This window comes from Acartia tonsa, chromosome 1, assembly GCF_053477335.1.
Source record: "Acartia tonsa isolate MP-2025a chromosome 1, ASM5347733v1, whole genome shotgun sequence".
Taxonomy (NCBI): Eukaryota; Metazoa; Arthropoda; class Copepoda; order Calanoida; family Acartiidae; genus Acartia; species Acartia tonsa.
Genome location: NC_137260.1, coordinates 18675117 through 18694109, shown reverse-complemented (window position 1 = coordinate 18694109; position 18993 = coordinate 18675117). Strand labels below are relative to the sequence as shown.

Sequence of the window (18993 nt, the reverse complement as noted above, 5' to 3'; positions counted from 1 at the left end):
TAAAGTGAAAACCTAAACTTTTGTGTTATTTTCATGTTAATTTAATCATATTTGATGAAAATTATAATTATGCCCAAACTATGAAGGATTTTTTTCTCCTAATAATTCTCTAATTAAAAAAACAACATTTATAGCATCGTTAAGAAGAAGATTTGAACTTAATTTTAATGTCCTTAATTATAATTTTATCTAGAAAATTACGTTAGATAGCTGAAAATGATTAGATAACTATTTCGGGTTCGATTTAAGGAAAGAAGAAATATAACTATTAAACCCAGCAAAGTAAGTACTTGTAGTTGGCAAATTGTCATTTTTACATATTTTCATTTTTTATTAACTATATACGTTTAAAATACACGACAATAATCCCTATAATAATACCTTAGCTAGCGTTCATTCGTGAAATAATTAAAGGGATAGTCGCATGAAGTGCATTTAAGGAAATTAAATGATATATTTTTTTGAGCATAAGTTACAATTATATCGTATATAAACTACATGATAGAAAATTTAAATTTATTCAAATAGTTATATGTTGTTTTTATTCTAGATGAATAAGCCCCGAAAGTTAGTGGTTGTTCGACGGAACAACCCTCAAAATATCAGCAGGGGAGATATTCATCAACACCAACAAAATAAATCAATAAACAAGGAAAACATTGAAAATGAATCACGACCTTCAAATACTTCCAAATCCTCAAAGGCATCGTTTTATGTTAAGTTCATTGCATAATTAAGGAAAAAAGGTACCTATCTTTAATAATAATCTGCAAAACTTGAAAATTTTCATTTAGAAAACTTTTGATAAGTTCAATTCAAATAAAACTAAACATTTTATGATATAAATCTGTACCAAAAATGGTCTATATTACATAAAACTATGCAATAAGGCAAGATCAGCCAAGAATACAAGTCAAGACCTGGCTCCTCCTCTCAACTTTAGATCTCCCTCTCTGAGAGACCATGTTAATAAACTACTAGTAAGTTCTTTTTAATAGATATTTTTCTTTCTCTGGCTTTGTCAAAAACTAGTACTACCCTAGTAATCAAATTCCATTTAGAATTTCAAAAAACCTTGTGATAAGTAAAAAAGTTTTGGTTCCCAGATTTTGTTTTGAGTCTAATTTTGAGGAAATGTTTAAAATTTACCTAAACAATATGGGTTTCCATTAGGATTTTTTATTTGAAAGAAAAAAAACGTTTTAATTGTTTTAAAACTTTCTGTTTTTCCAGACTAAACAGCCCGATGAAAATACACCACTGAGGACTGGACTAGTTAAAAACCCACGTGATCTAAGGAATAAAGATACTTCAAATTTTCCTATGCTTTACTTAAAAATTTTTTTAATTGTAAAAAGACATATCTGTAATTTACAAGTACCTAGTAAAATTAAATTTCATTGCTTGTTGAATTGCTTTAAAGTATTTTTATTACAATAGTCCAACAGTGCATGACAAAGTTATCAAGAAATCTGAAAAACTTGCTGATAAAGCAAAATTTTTGAGTCCAATAGAGCCAAATCAAAGGAATTGTTGCAATTAAATCAAATCAAGCTTTGTCCGATTGAATCTATTTGAAGGAAACATTTTCTACAAAGTTACAGCATCATAAATTGTTATATGCTTGCAGCAAAAATACTTTACATTCACTATTTGTATTGACGATGGAAATTAAGATATAGGACAATTGCAACATTATACAGGACAAAAGTCGTCGAACAAACTCAAAATGTGCGAAACCAGGAATTTGCTAAACCCATGACACCAGAGAAAAATCCTCCAAACGATTTGGCTCCAGCTGCGCTTTCCAGGAATGTTTTATACTTAATAAAATGAAAGGGATATTTAACAAGCTGTGGTAATTGGAGTAGTGAACCTTAAAATATTTTTTTTTAATGTAATAATTAACTTTGACTAGACAGCTTTAGAAATAACCTTAAGATTTTATACCTAAGTTTTTTTTAAAGTAATCAGTCTAGAATGATTGCATGCATAATTCACAAGGATATCGTTGTTGATAAGTAATTAATTGGAAAGTAAATATTGGTGTTTTGATAAAAATGTTAAATCTTTAAAATCACAAGGTTAAATTTGATATTGGATGTATAAATAAAACATAATAATCCCCAGGGTTATATCAACAGAAAGTGATGCGACACCCACTTTCCAGGCAACGCCAGTTTGTCTTACTTTTAAAAGGACAAAAGTTACAGAAGCCAGGTAAATGTTCAAGATTACTTAAAAGTTTAATTTAACCATTTAATTATAATCTTGGGCAATATGGGCTATTTGTATTTAGTTTATTACTTTGGATCTTGTCATTACTTTTGATTTTCAAATTAGTATTGTAATTTAAGCTCCATAACTGTCATTGATTAAAAAATAGTACAAAAGTAACAGTATATCTTATCTGTGTGTTTGTACATAAGGATCTCGTTAACCGCTAAACCAATATGGTTCTCCTTTGCAATATAGCTTTGCATAGATCCTGGAAAAGTGTATAACTATTTTCAGCAGGGTTCGGGAGCCGGGAGCAGCAACATTTTTGGTGGAGCCGGATCCGGAGCCGTATTTTTCGTTAAAAACGGCTCCGGCTCCGGACTAGCTAAAAATGATTTTTTTAGAGTAATATTATAATTTGGCAACGGTCTATTTCCATATAATAAACTGAAAAACTATTGTTACTTAACAAATAGACACACATCCTTCTACTTTTATATAGCTTTAATCAAGTAAAAGCAAAATATTTTATATTATTTATTTTATTTTATCAAATTCAATAATGAAAAAAAGTGATATATTAATTTTAAGGTAGGAGGTGGAGCCGCATCAAAATTATACGGCTCCGACACCCTGAAGGGAGAGGTTACTACCACCCTGCCAAGAGAAATCGCCCCCTCCAAAAAACAGTTTCCTTATATTTGCGACAATGCTGTTAGTTGTACAACATTATGAACTAACCCTTGCTTGAACCTTTTGTTAACCTTTACATATCTGCAATGCTAGGTAATAAATTGTATCAATCCCAACTATCTTGTTTAGAGAAGAGGATTCTGCTGACGACGAAGCGAATGAAACTTTCGATATAGCTGAGGATGGTCATGATAGTCAAAATTTTCATTTTATGGACGACAGTCAGGCATGGATGAATAATGAAACATTAATAAGTCCACATAAAACGCAAATATGCCATATTGATGCAGGGGTGTATATTTTTCCTCTACTGTAATTTTTAAAAAAAATTCCCTTCCTATTTTTTTTCCAGCAAGGAAGGGGGGAAAATGAAAAAAATATTTTCAGAACTCTTTATTTTATTCGTATTAATTATCCCTCCTCCCACATAATCTTTTAGTTTTTTTTCACAAAGAAGGGGAGAAAATGGAAAAAAATGTTTTCAGTGTTAAATTTCTATCTTAATTTTTACACCCCCCCCCCCCCCCCCCCCCCCAACCCTAATTGTTACCTTACCATACTTCTAGTAAATGGTAACCCAAAATAAGTTGAAAAGGGAAACAAGGAAAAGAGGTTTCCATAAAGTTTTACATGAAAAGAGTTATAATGTTAAAAAATAAAAATAACATTTTTTCAAGGCGAAATGAAGACTTACAATTGTCTTTTTAAATTCTTGTTTTCTGTTTGTAAAGTTTATTTATCCCTCCAGGAGGAGAACTCTAGCCAAGACGAGGATGAACAGAGTTCCCAGGATGAAGTTGAATCAGGAATGTGCATTTTCATATCAAAATTTGTTTTGAAATCTCTAATACAGGGGTGTATATTCTGAATAGGATTCTCTGCTAAGAAGGGGGGTGGGGGAAATGAGTAAAATAAAGAGTACATGCCTACTGAAAATATTTCTCTATCTCTCCCCCCTCCTTGGTGAAAAAAAACTAAGAGGGGGGAACAAAAACATTAATCTTGTGCAGAATATTCACCCTTGAAGTACTGTTATCTTAAGCAGTTTTTGCTTGTAATGTCAATTTAGAAATCGTTAATTTGTTAACTTTAAAAATATTTTTTATTTTTCTTTTCTTTTAGGTATACTTAAAAGTTGAAATGAAAAATCTTTATACCCCAACCAAAATAAATAATCCCTAACAAAAAAAATTTTGGCGCGCATTTTTACTAGGTACCTACTAAATATTTAATAGTATTTGAATTACCCCACCCCCCCCCCCAACAAAAAAAAAAAATTACCCCGGGGGTAAATTTTAGGAGGGGTAAAGAAAATTTACCCCTGCCAACAGAGTTTTAAAAATTTGCGGCGCGCGCCATTTTGCCCCCCTAAAACAAATACCCCCCCCCCCAAAAAAAAAATAAAAATAAATAAGCTTGGACGCCCCAGTCTGAAATTTTAGAAATGCCATTTAATAACAATCTCTGGGAAATAGATAGAAAAAAGGGGACAACACAACTTATTGATTCCGCCATTATACAAAATTTAATGTACACTTCTACAGAAATAGAGAAAACAACAGATGAAGTTGAACCCGAGCCAACCAAAAACATAACTCACGCCAAGATGGCACCGGCGAGACCAGTTATCAGAATGAACGAGATAGCCTCCAGAGAATCTGATCTTTTCCTGGGCTTTACTAAACCAGCCACAGGTAAATTGGTAGCAGTTCAAACCAGTATTATTAGTTGGTTGTATATCTGCGTGGCACTTCAGATTTATATAACAGATAGAGGGTTTTAGTCTACCCAAGGAAATCAACGAGATTTACATAATGAATTATTACAGCAATACAAAATCATTAATGAATAACAGCCTTTGTCCTGAACAGTTTTTAGCAGTGTCTATTTTGCATTTAATCTTAAGCTTGATCTTTGCTTTTCAGGTATGCTTTCTAGGTCAGCATTTCCCTCAAATTCTTAAGTTTTCATGAAATAATCTTGTTATGTATACTTTTATTTTAGTAAGTTCTGCTCCACAAAGCGAGGTTTCTGACTATAAACAACCCAGTCCAAAGAAATCAGACAAAGAAAACGGAAATAAAAACGTCAAGGGTGCTTCAAAGTCAACAGAAATGACAGATAAACCCAGGTGATATATTTTTTAGATAATTAATTTTAATGTAGTTTCCTATAACAATGAGTTACATTTAAAATTGAAAAGCATTGCAACAGTGTCCTCCATTGCACAATTCCTGTATCATTTGTTATTTTTTTGTATTTGTAAGTCAGATATTAATATGTGCCTCTTTTTGATAATCTCAATCTTTAAGCAGAGAAACAACAGAGGCTCGAGCACCCAAAGGAAAATCTAGAACTGGTTCTAACGACGCAAGAGTTGACAGTGCAATGGACCAAACGAACAGCATAAGAACTGCTTCAAATGAAGAGGTAATACCTAGTAAACAAATGTCATCATTTAATATAAGTATTATATGATTCTAATATTACTGTAAAGCAGGGTGTATATTCTACATGGGATCCCCGGCTCGGGGGGGGGGGGGGAATAAAAATAAGTGGTTGGAGGGGAAAAAAATGTAAAAATTAAGAAAACTGAAAACATTTTTTCTATTTATCCCCCTCCTTGGTGAAAAAAACTGAAAAAAATGTGTGGTAGGAGGGAAAAAATAATTAAAATATAAAGTTCTTTAAATATTTTTCCATTTTCCCCCCTACTTGGTGAGAAAAAACTAGGGGGGGAAAAAACAAAAAAATTTGTCGCCGGGGAAAAAAAATAAATCTTGTGCAGAATATACACCCCTGCTGTAAATTGGTTGGCGAAAATTGCTTTATTAACATGGCAAATAAAATATGATACTTATAATGGATTTATTATTTTAATAACTTATAGGTTAAAAACTGTAAGATTGATTATTTTTTTTAAATCATCGATAAAAGTGATTTTTAAATTGAAAAATAGTATTTCCTCGTAATTCGAAACCGATTCCTACCCGGTGGATTAGAGCCGGTTCTCATCCATAAGAAAAAACTATGCCTAGCATCGTAATATATCCAGTTTTCTACGAATATAAAAATGTACAATCATAGGATTAAAACCATTTTTTTAGCCCGTGCATTCGGTTTCTCGGGGCTACAAAACCTTATAATTTAACCTTATAATTGTACAATTACATTTTATATACGCGGAAAGCTGTTTGTAATACGATGCGAGAAATAACTATTACAGTATTTACCTCCATAAAAGTCTAATTATACACACACAAATAGACATCCTGTTTTTTTTAGATGTGAATTTGATTTTATTTTCATAAACTTCTATGCCTCTCAATTTATACTTGATTTTTTACTAGGTTGGCGGATTTAAAGTCCCAACACTCCCTCTAGCGGTCAACACAAAGAAAGCTAAGAAGCAGAAAGTGGCCCCTCAACCCTCGGAGCCAAAACAAAAGCCAACCCCGGAGCCAATAGTAGCTAAGACAGTTGCTCCACAATCACTTGAAGTGTCCTCTATTTTACACAATAACACGCGAAATATGATGTCATCAACGAATATTGCTTTGCCTCCTCTAAAAATACCGCAGGTAGTGTCTCTAATAAAAAATATGATATTTGTTGGTTTATTACACATTATAATGGTCTTAAAAAGTTTAAAAGTGTGTCTGTCTTTTCAAGTTTTTAGATCTCAGCCGGTTTTTCAATTTTCAATTTAGCTCAGCTAAAAGAATTATAAAATTATTTTAATTTCTATGCATTAATAAGATGTATATTTGCAAACTTAGTAGGATCTGAACGTGGCTGTTTTTGACATTTTGTTTATCTTGGCGTCTTGAAATAGTTTTTAGATTTTTTTGCTTAAAGTATTAAAAAATTTGGTATTTGTATGTTATAATCTATTTGAACACGAAAGGACCTTTACCATATCTTTTTTTTATTTCAAAAAGCTAATTCGATTTTAATAATAATAATGCCTAGTTTTACATCTTGCTTTATTCAGAAGGTTGTATAATGTGATTTTTTGTGCTGGTGTGATTACCATTTTTTACTTACCAGGGCCGCCCTGGAAAGACGAGATACCTGGAGGACTGGACCCCACGCCTGCGCAATGATAAGCTAATTGTGGAGGGAACCTTGTTTGACTTTGACACACTCACGTGTGCAAGTGATCAAAGATGGATAACTAGCAAGATAGTTGGAAGGGTAAGTAATTTACCTTTGTTCACAGTTTTGTCATTTGTGTGGCTACTAGGACCTTAACAGCTTATGCCAACAACAAAACTAATTCGGGAAAAAAATCACGAAACCTATACGTTTTTTAGCTGACGTTGGGGGTCAACACATTGTACAATTATCTCACTATATTATGTGTCCCTTTCCCTTATCTCACTATAAGGAATGGCGTTCTCCGCAGAGGAGCTTTGTATATATTTGATTATCCAACATTATTCAATTATATTCATTCTTACTTAGCCATGACGAAGTTGCTTAAATGTATTGCGACTAAGCTTCTATTCTCAATACCGAAACTTACCGCTGGACTGTTTGAATTTGTCATTCTTCCTTTTATCCTAGGTTGACTCTCAGATAGTAAGCACAAAGTCCAGTGACTACGTGTTAGTTGGTTCTCTGTGCCCCAGCCCCGGAGAGGAGGGACTGGATGCCCCCACCCCCATCACAGTGCTACAAAAGTTTCAGTATGGCTTCCCAGACGACTGGCAAGCAATTATCACTCACTGGAAAAATTTTAATCAAAAAGAAAAGTAAGAAACAATAAAATTTAAAAGTTTTCTTTGATTAGCTGGAAATTTTGTTTTATTTGATATGGGGAATCCTACATCGATATGATTACAGCTTTAGAAAAGGTGCCATGTTTCTAAAAAAAAATGTTTGTCCTAAACTTGCCAATTTCATTCAATTGAACAATTTCTCAACAAATTTACATATTATTTTGTTTAGACTTTTAAATTTATATTCGTTTTATTAAGTTTAATGTCCTTTTTTCCTACCGTCTGATTTCATAGCTCCGCTTTTATGATCATTTATTCATTCAGATTGAAAGAGCAGAACAGAACCTTGATATATAGTTCAATTATAGCGTCTGGAAATGTTAGTTTAATGCCAGGTAAATCCTTATAAAGATATTTTTGGAATACTAATTCCTATTACAACAAGGTACAAAATTATAAGCGAAGCATCCCTATAATCAAGTCCTTAAAATGTAAGTATGTACTTAAACAGTATTATTATTTAAACAGTTTTGCAACAATTTTGTTAGACTTGTGCATTAATATTCTGCTTATTCAGTTCTGACACTCTACAAGTGTTAATGTTCGTTTGTCCTTCCATTCCAGAGCTTAGCTTTATGGATGTTGTCATCCTTGTTTTTTAGATAATCAATCCCAGGAACATTCTACCGTAAACTGGCCCTGATCAAAATATTTCAATTAATTTTAGGTCAAGACATAAATTCAACATTAATGACGACAATGTCTGTGCCTGGAAATATGAGTATGTTCATCAACAATTTTAAGCCAGGTGAGTCCATAGCACAGGGAGGACAGAATAAAAATATTACAGCACTTTTCCTTGCTTGGCTATTGCTTTAATTTAATACAGTATGCAACTAAGAAAAACAAAGAAACAGCATGTAAATGCATGTTCATAAATTCACAGACCAAAATGCCTCCTTCCATGATAAATTTTAAATTTATAATTAAGAGATTTACGAAGAAAAAGCGCTGGAACTTAATTTGAACAATTTTTGTTAAAACAAGCCGGAATCAACCCACTTTGTCACTAAGTATGTCTATCTTGTAACACCAACTGCAGCAATTTTTTTCTTTGAATTTAGTTGCAAATTCTTCTGTATTGCCAACCCTGCAAGAATCAAGTGCTGGAATTGACGTCAGTACCAACGTCTCCAATACAACACAAAAGGTAAAAATGCAATAAGAGATAATTAAATGCTAGAACGATGTTTGTCTGTCTGTCTGTCTGTATGTATGTTTGTTTGTTTGTTTGTTTGTTTGCTTGTTTGTTTGTAACGAAGGATCTCGCTGACCGCTGAACCGATCAGGTTCTCCTTAACAGGGTAGCTTCTTATAAGTCTCGGGAAGGTTTATAACTATTTTGGGGGAGGGTACCACCACCCTCCCATGAGAAATCGCCCCCCGCAAATAAAAATCCCCCCCCCCGAAAATATTTTTTTACTATTTCTTTTATGTAAATTAAGAAATTTGGTTATCCAATTCAATTCCCCCCTACTCAAGTGCTCCTAAGGGCGTAGCCGCTAGTGCTTGTATAAAATAGAACATATTATCATGCCTTTTTGAAATAAATGTAGTTTTCACTTCTTCCACCAATTCAAACAAAAACCTTTGGGACGTCTAAAACGATGGTCCCCAAAGGTTCATGTGTCCGTTTTTTTGTTTGTCACGCGTTCGTTCGGGTAAAAGAATTTTTTTTTGGTTAGTTTTAATATTGACGTGATTTTAGAGGGAAGTACAATTTCAATAATTGGATGTTTAAGGTTTGTATGTCTACACGAATGGACACTGGACACGGACAGTAATCTATTCTTGTTTTATTTTGTCCCCTTTATTTTGAAGAGTTAAGAATGTTAGGGAGATAAAAACTAAAAAATACACACAATTTGATTATAATTGATTCATTAAAATATCTTATCCGTGATTTTAATTGACTTATTGATATATTTTTTCCATAATTTTAGAATAAAAATTAACTCCTTGCTAAGCTTTAAATATCTATTATTTTCCTCTTCTCCCTGATAATTTTTTATATTTTTATAATAATGGATATTGTGACACAAGAATTTTTGTCGTCAATTTAGCTGGCTAATATAGTCCTCAGATATTGGTCAATATGATACTCCATAGTCAGGAGAGGGGATGGAGTAAAGTCAAATGGTAGAGGGATTGGAGGTGTCGTTACATTAGCCTGCTGGGATAAACATTTCATGAGGATATGCAAGAATATCAAACAATATCCACGTTTATTACATCCCTTTCATATTAGACTGGTAAGAGTGTGAGTCCTGTGCATAGACGTGTTAATGAGCTGCGCGGCGAAACAAGTATTTCATCCCTGGCGCAGGTAATTCATATTTTACTAGAAATACAGCTTGCTAAGCTTTAAGTTACTGTTAGTCTATATGTCACAGAAAGGATAAGATGATAATAAAGATTATTTGTACTGACGCATTGCACTCCATCATATGAAAAATGTAGTAAAAAGAAAGTTTCAATTATTAGTATATTTAACCATTCCCGTATTCCTGATTTATTTGCAATGGGTAAATACAAAAAGGGAAAGGGTTAATGCTAGAATAAAATTGGGGAGAAGGTACGTCACATACATTCTAAACCAGTTAGTTGTCAACCCTTACAGTGCGTGTTTGTTATTTGAAATAATAAGTTGTTTGTTTATATTAATTTTTGAACTTTCAATTTTTTTGATAATTTTAAATTGAAATAATAAAAACACACAACTCTTAATCTTTCCTAAGTAGGTATTGAAGGCTTTAAATAAACCATTAACTTCAATTGCTTTACACAAGTGTTTTTTTCTAACTTTTTGTAGGCAACAAATTGTTAGCTTGATAATACAGCATGTATTAGGTATGGACTCAATTATCCTTGTAATTTACTTGCTCGAACTTTTTCCTAATTTTAAAATAAACTTTCTTTTCAGAGTGAACCAAATCAATCAGTCCATTCTCGACCCAAGAGTAACGAACAGCCTTCCAAACAGCCCGACACCTCTCCTGTCAGAAAAGAACCATCATCCCCTGCAGCTGCCAATAATGAGGAAAATGAAATAGAAACCGCTAAAAAGCGTCAACCTCGCAGCCCCGGGGTACGTGTGAACAAGAATTCTAAGAACTACAAGAATCAAATGTCCAGGATGGAGGAGAGTGTGGCTACTGGCGGCGGTCATCTTAATGTCACTATGTCAATACAGGTATGGTTTTTGTTTAGCATCTTTCATAGGGGTGGGGTGCATATCCTATTATATAAAGTAGTAAACTTTTCTTTCTGTAGCAAAAGATCTCGTGAACCACTGACCCGATTTGGTTCTCCTTCAAAGTGTAGCTTTTTATATGTCCAGAGAAGGTTTTAGGCTATTTAAAGTTTAGATTTAACCCATTGGATAAAATATTAGAAATAGCTTAAGTTACATCCCACAGACAAACAACTATGTGATTTCACGACCTTTGTCTGAAGTCCTAACTATGCGTGGTAATGCATTGCGAATGTTATGTTCTAAAGCAATCCCCTGCTTTGTCTTTAAAAGCTGTAGAACCCATTTTTGACGTCTTTAGTTATAACATATTGTTGTGCCGCGATTCAAATTAACCAATCTCCCGATGAGCTAATTGACATGTCATAAATAAAGACTATTAACGCTACTATTAAAAAAATATATTTTAGGACTTTAGCGTGCTACGTGCTAAGAATTACACTAATATGACCATCATGCACGGCAAGAAAGCATATCAATGTGACTATTGCCAACATAAATTTAATCTTTTCAATGACCTGAAACAACACATCAGGAAGAATCACTTGGAGCTGGAAGGAGGTGGCGCAGTAAAAGGTATTTTTTTTACTCATTCTATCAGAAGTTTAAAAATGCAAGAAAAAGACAATAAACTATAATTTGTACTTCCCTACAATTTACAAATTATATTTGTGAAAATCCTTCCTTGGTAGCAGCTGGTAAATATTGGTTGAATGAGGGGTTATAGACTCATATTCAGATGGATTTATAACTACTTGGATCTTAAACCAAATTTTAAGTTCTCTTATAAAGATAAACAAATTGACCAATCAATGGCAGGGGAAATGGCAACCTAAATTGACGAGTATTTTTTCCATCATAATATCCACGTATATTCTACTCTACACCCGTGACCGTGGCTCAACACGTAGCGCATCCGCTCGTCGTCGGGAAGGTGATAGGTTCGAATCTCGGTCCGACACCGCGTCATAACTAAAGACGTTAAAAATTGTTCCTACTGCTGCCTTGTCAGTTGCGCGACATGAATAGTTAAAGTATGAAGGCAACTCACTACCATGCACACTTAGGACTTCCCAGACAAAGGTCGTGCAATCAAAGGGTTGGTTGTCTGATGGGGAAATGGATGCTTTACACCACAATCTTATGGCTGACAACTCTATCCCATATCCATAAAAAAAGCCACATTGTTACAGAAACACTGCCAAATTGTCAGCGGCTTATGCTCCCCCTGTGGAGTGAAAAGGGCTTGTTACTTTTTTTATATTCTTCTCTACATCTATATTATCATATTGATAATAGTTGTAGTTTTGTGGGCAGGAATTCGTTGAATAACTGTTAAATAAGCCTCAAAATATTTAAAGTACTTACTACAAAATAGATTAATTTAACCTTTAGTCAAAGGCTGTAAATTTGTTTTGTACTGTAAATATAGGGAAGTGGGTAAGAAGGGGGGGGGGGTTGAGAAGAAAGTTGGTTGATGGTAAATTTTCCATTAGATTTGTTTGTCAGAATCCTGGTCTTTTATCCATGCCCCTTTTTTATTTTAAAAAACTAAAAATGAAAATGTTAATACCACATATAATATTTGATTTTTAACATATTAGGTAATACAACCCGAGTCCAGGAAGAAAAGGTGGTGCACTCACGAGTAAGAAGTGATGAATCTATCCTGGAAACTGGAACAGCCAGACTAGAACAAAGGTAACAACAGTAATATGATTAGGGTTTACATGACACTTTAACGTCAGGTCCAGCAACCCAGGATAACTAAGTGCAGGGGAGTCAAATTTCCTTTTCTTTCCAAATAATTGGGGTATTAGGTTAAATATCACCCATCAAACAACTCTTCGACGGTATGACCTATGTCTGGAAGTCCTAACTGGATTATAATCAGTTGCGTCTGTTTTGTGCCAAGGCATTTTTCCTACTTAAAACTATTAATGTAGCAGCAGTAGGAACTAAAGTCTTAAGATGTGACGCGGTGTTAAGCCGAGATTCGAACCTATCACCTCCCTTGCTCGAGCGGATGCGCTACGTGTTGAGCCACGGTCGATGATTTTTATATTATTGGCTAGTTTAATATTTTACCTTTTCGTTAAGTTTTTTACTACTAATTTTGAAACTTTGCCTGAGTAGGTATACAGTTGGTAATAAAGTTAAATATAAATGTTATTTTGTTTCAGAAAAAGGGCTAAATCAGATTCACCCAATAAGCAAAACAAACAAAAAAGAGTCTCCATGGACAAGGCAGTCAACCAAACTCGAAAGAATTCTAAATCTGTCTCCAAAAGCAGGGAAAGGGGTGATTCCACCACTAACAAGGGGAAACTTACCAGAAAATCCATGGAAAATGAAGAATCAGGTGAAAGGACTATCATTGCTGATAATGGTAGATCAAAATCTAAAAGTCAAGAACGGGATGGCTCGAAATCTAAAAGTCAAGAACGGGATGGCTCGAAATCTAAAAGTCAAGAACGAGATGGCTCAAAATCTAAAAGAAAAAGTTTACCTGAAAAAGAAAACAAATCCAGCAAAAGTAGAGAACGGCCTATCATTAATTATAATGAAAATTATGACAGCCCCAATGATAAAAAATCGGCCAAAAATACGTCGGCCACCGAGAGCAATGAAACTGAAGATTTTCATTTTGATCCTGTTTATCAAAAATACTCGTGTCTATATTGTCCTAATTCTTTTCATCCGTTAAAGGCAAGAGCTAAGGCCCACTCAAAAACTAAAAAGCACCAACAAGCTAAGGAAAATGCGGTGGCTGATCCTTCTAATAAAGCTATAAATGATGTTGTTACATCACCAAAAGAATCCAAGAAAAAGATACCTAAAAATTATGATAGTGACAATGAAAGTAGCCCCAAGGAGAAGGCTGCAAACAAAAGGGGTAGACCGCAGAAAATTAACCAAACTGAGGTTAATGACACTCAAGACGCTCCTGCCAGTAAACGTAACCGACGCAAACCAAAACAATATGAAAATACAATAGACCCTGAAGACTTATCTGAACACATAAATATTGATGAAAGTGAGGCAGAAAATCTTCCAACTACAACTAAAAACTCCACAAAAGAAATAAATCCTCCAATTGAAAATAAGAACGCCGAAAAAACAAACATTTTAAAAGATAAAGTGGTGGAAGTTAGTCATAAAATGAACAAGCCAAATAAAAAGCGTAGCAGACCTACATCAAAAAAAGTAATTGATAAAGAAAATGTCAATGAAATGAGCGAGGATTTGGAACAGACTGAGATTGTTGTGCAAAAAAAGAGACAAAAGATTCGAGTTGAAAATCCTTTGAAGAAGCGGGCTTTAGAAAATATCACTCAAGATCAAAATGTAAGTGTAACCTTTAGCTTCTTAAATTAATATCACTAGTGTAACTCTCTAAAATTAACCTTATTAAAGTAAGAATAGGCAATTTATTTCATTTTAGAAAACCTGTCTCGATCAAATTTTTATCTTCATTCTCTCAAAGAGCCTAGTCTATCACAGAATAACCCCCCCCCCCCTTCGCTGCATAATATAAAACAAATTTAAATTCTGTGTGGCGGGTGAAATTTTTGTTTGTTTATATATTGGGAGGGGGAAAGAACCCTATTCTTAATAAGGTCATCAACCCATTCAGAATATTTAATCAGCAGTAAAATTACAGTAAGTTTGTGTGTTATTTCGGCTTGCCTATGACTTACGGTGGATGTAACTTTAGTTTTAAACCGTTAATAGGATATTAGTTTTTATTGTCCTCCAAATAAATTTCTTTGTTTCAGAAACAGTATGTGGACTTGCGAGAAATTACAGCCAACCCAAAGACTTTGAAAGCTCGACGTAAAAATGAAGAAATATTTTCTAAATTAAATGAAAACCACGAGGATGATATTTTTGGTGGCATAACAGGTGCTTTTTTATAGTATTATAGTTATGTTATTTTCTTTGATCATTGGACCACTTGGAAAAAAAAACAGTTTATCCAAAATAAGTTCACACCGTCAGTTAATTGTTTTCTAATTTTGATTTTTATCCTACAGTTTTCTACTAATTCTTTAGACAAAAAGAATAAATTTATATTCTTCAAGTAATATTTGTACGTCATAGAAAATCTGGCATTCAATATAAATCTGATGAAAGATAATTTATTTATTGTTTAAGGTGGTGGAAAAGGCGGCTTTAATCTTTTAGCAAACAGTGACGAATCAAGTGGGAGTGAAATAAGCATTCACAGTGCTAGAACTCCAATCCAGAAATATATGAGTCAAGAATTGAATAGGTATAGTGATTTATCACAATTATAGACAGCTTACCGCGGATATCAAATGTTTGAATGTTTTTATACCTTTTAATTTCTTCTTAAAGTATAAGAAAATAAATTAAAGTTGTGTTATTCTATCCAGTAATTGTATGTCTATCTGCTATAGTATTAGCATTTTTGTACTATGTGTAACTGTCTAAATGAAAATTTATGTTAGTTTGTCAGAAAATAATTCTTAACGTTCTATATAGTTTTGGTATGGCTGTAATTGAAAAGACAGTAATCCTTCTTTTTATTTAAAAAGATTTTATGAAAATTAGGTAATGTTGTTTACATATTTTTTTTAGAATGGAGTCAATCGATACCCCTAAATTAACCCCTGTTGAAGACAGTCCTCTTAATAGATTTAACAGGTAATAATGTTTTAAAGTGTAAAAGAATATAACATCCATGTAAGTGAAGGTAAACAAATAAGACGGACAGACAACCGAACATTTAATATTCGACATAAAATCTGAACAAAAAAATCGTTAGGTAATATCTATTCGAAAATTTCTGTAAAACAAAATCTTAAAATACTGATTAGACATACTTACATTATAATACATTATTAATATTATGGAGCTTATGAAATATTGACGGTACTGCCATAAATGTATAAAAGATTTGCTTTTAATAATTCCTAGTATTTCAAATAGGGTTTTATGCAGAGTGGTACCCAAATTTTTATAACCACGTTATCCAATTCATTGGCTCCAAAACTTGTGATACTTTTAATGAATTTAATCGGTTGGTTACCAACTAAAGTATGACAGTGTCCAATCATTTCACGCAAAAAGTTTAATTTACATGTTAATTAAGGTGCTTGGTATTGGTATGAAGATCAATATACTGTCCATTGTCTTATTGTCATAAGAATCCTGGGTTTTAATTGCAATTTCTTACGATTTCGCGAATTGATCTGATCTTTTAATTTTAGTAAGAACAACGAGGTGTATGTTCACAAAAGACTTCAGGAGAAAAGAAATGTTCGCCAGCAACTAAATAAGAAAAGGAAGAAAATAACCATGGCCATGAGCACGGAGGCTTTAACAAGGGTGAGATAGTTTATTTTATTTTTTTATGTATGAACTAGTGGCTATGCCCATGGAGGCCTCTAGGAACACTGGGGAAAAGGAGGGGGAAGGGGTTGAAGTTGACCTCCCATGCCCTTTTTTTTCCAGTGGCGAATTAGTATAGGTATGCTACCGTAAAATAATTATAAACATTCCCTAGACCTATGATAAGCTTCACTGTAAAAGAGAACCATATCGGTTCAGTGGTTAACAAGATCCGTCGCTACTTACACACACACACATCCTGTTAAGTTGGTTATGGTACAGTTCATGTTAAAATGTAGCTGGAATTCACTATTTCAACAAAAATATAAGAACTTCAAAGGTTAAAGCGGAAAAACGGCTGAATTTAAATATTAATTTTTTGGCATATCATTGCAACCGTCAAACGAATTTCCTTAAAACCTGGAATGGCCAATATTCAATAAAAAGGCACAGCATACAGTTATCAAATCAAACGCGCATTTAAAAAAAAGTATTTTTTAGCATAATTAGAAAATATTTTCAGAACACTAAACAGAAGAAGATAGATGATACATGTCGACTAATCCAAACCATGTCTCAGCAACAACTGAAGGCTGACAGTAAACACACGGATCTCAATGATCAAGAGAATCTAGACGACCAAACTGATGATGAAAATGATTGGTGAGTTTTTTCTACAAATTCCGCTATTTGCGACATTTTTTTTACAAAAAAAAGATAGTACAAAAAATATGCCAACATAGCTTATATAAACAGCGAAATTGATTAGGAAAAAATCGCGAAAACATTATTTTATTTTCAGCTTTCGGTGCGGGGGGGGACTTTTTTATCTGCCCCCAAATATTATTTTAGAATTATTTTGCTTGTTGGCTATACCTTATTCCTGATGTCAACATATCATTTTAAAAATCAGTGTGGGTATTGAAAGTTGATCAATTCTTTAAAAGTTATTATATTTACAAAAGATCTAAATATTGAAAAGGATATGCCTACTAGATTACAGGGGTGTATATTATGCAAATTTGACCCGGGGGGAGGGGGGGAGGGTTAAAAAAAATAAAAGAATATATGGTTGGGGTGGAAAAAAATGTAAAAATTAAGAGAACTGAAAGCTTTTTTTCTATTTTTCTCCCCTCTTTGGTGAAAAAATATATGAAAGGGGGCATAATATAGATAAAATAAAGAGTTCTGAAAATATTTTTCCATTTTGTCCCCTTCCTTGCTGGAAAAAACTACCTGGGAGGGGAAATTTTTTTTTTTAAATTGCAGCAGAGAAAAAAAATTAATCTTGTGCAGAATATACACCCCTGCTAGATTAATTGGAGGAAAAGATTGCGCCGTTTTAAATGATATGCTAACTACTTAAGCTGTACACAAAACATGATGAATTGATAAAAACTTTAATTTTAATAGGTTAGAAGAAGATGAAGAATTTTCCGGATCTAAACTATCAGCACAGGGTTCTCTTGCATATAGTCTTATTAACTCAAAAATATTCTAAAGTATTAACTCTGTCCTTCTTAGTATAACCTATCAACTTTCAAATGTTTTAACCCTTTTAGCATCAATTTTCTCTTTACCAATACTCTGGGAGACGGAGGGGGGGGGGGGGGGGGCATTAAACTGTACATTATTCTGACCTTCTTATAAGGTCTTGCTTTAAAAACATGGGGTTTAGGTTAATGTAACATTTGTCTATAAAAAAATTACAGTGTCCAAATATTTTAGATAATTGCTTGTACATTTATTGAAACATATCAGTAAAAATTTTAAAAATGATGGGGAAATATTTTAAAAATCAGCAAAAAGCTAAGTCTCCTCTTATCACCAGACACAAAAAAAAACTATTTGGGGGGAGTGAGGGGGGGGGGGTTGAGGATTAAATGTTATGGAATGGAAAAAGTTTATCTTGTTCAGAATATACACTATTGATTAAAATTGAAGGCAAGGTAGTTATCTTATGAAATAATTTTTAAGCCAAAATATCAAAATTACAAAATGTTCTCGATCGATATTAATGTTAGTATGATTTATTTCAATAATAATAATAATTTTAATTATCTAATACTTTTATAATCAATTCATTGTCTTTTTAGTTCTTTCTCAGATTTATTTGAAGATATTTATCTACCTAAGTACTTGTATGTTTAAATTGTTTTAGTTTTAATTTAACTTAAGCAAATTTTTTATTAAAGCTGAAAATAAATGAAAATTTTCTAATATTGAGATGTATTCATCTTTGCCATGAAAAATGTTTTGAATACCTAGGTAATTAAAATTCTATGTTTATTAAATTCATATCTAAAATATTTTTTTTTGTAGCAAGCACAAAATACATGCATATTCATATTAAATGAGGGACAAATGACAGAACGCGTAGTCTCCTGCTGTAAAAACATGCCTTATTTAAACATCCAAGACCTTTAATATGTACGGTTGGATTCTGTGTGACATGTATTTTTGTCTTGACTAAAACTAAATATTTCTTAATTTATGTGAAATTATTTTTATACTTGAATTAATATTTTGTTCTCCCACACACTAACTATACAATGTAAATTATAGTAACCAGAAACCTTTATTTAAAACTGTTATTACTTTATCAATAAAACTATTGTGTTTGATTCTTGTTTCATTACTGAAATTAATGTTTGTAAAGGACGGGTACCAGTTAAAGTTATACTT

The 18993-nt window shown here is 32.9% G+C and overlaps 1 protein-coding gene across 1 annotated transcript; it reads left to right on the top strand.

Annotated features, from left to right (window-relative positions):
* Window positions 1-127: 127 nt before the first annotated feature.
* LOC145326759 (uncharacterized) lies at window positions 128-18932 on the top strand. Its single transcript, XM_080170163.1, has 30 exons — window positions 128-282; window positions 551-703; window positions 891-980; window positions 1234-1325; window positions 1441-1529; window positions 1706-1812; window positions 2132-2220; window positions 3043-3139; window positions 3662-3719; window positions 4458-4607; window positions 4918-5044; window positions 5226-5343; window positions 6264-6494; window positions 6964-7110; window positions 7483-7670; window positions 7962-8032; window positions 8365-8445; window positions 8762-8847; window positions 9946-10023; window positions 10621-10890; window positions 11361-11526; window positions 12555-12651; window positions 13134-14298; window positions 14730-14856; window positions 15109-15226; window positions 15556-15621; window positions 16188-16305; window positions 16832-16971; window positions 17722-17810; window positions 18286-18932. Exons 2-29 carry the CDS (start codon window positions 551-553, stop codon window positions 17807-17809), a joined length of 4407 nt encoding a protein of 1468 aa, XP_080026289.1. The 5' UTR covers window positions 128-282; the 3' UTR covers window position 17810; window positions 18286-18932.
* The last annotated feature ends 61 nt before the right edge of the window (window positions 18933-18993 follow it).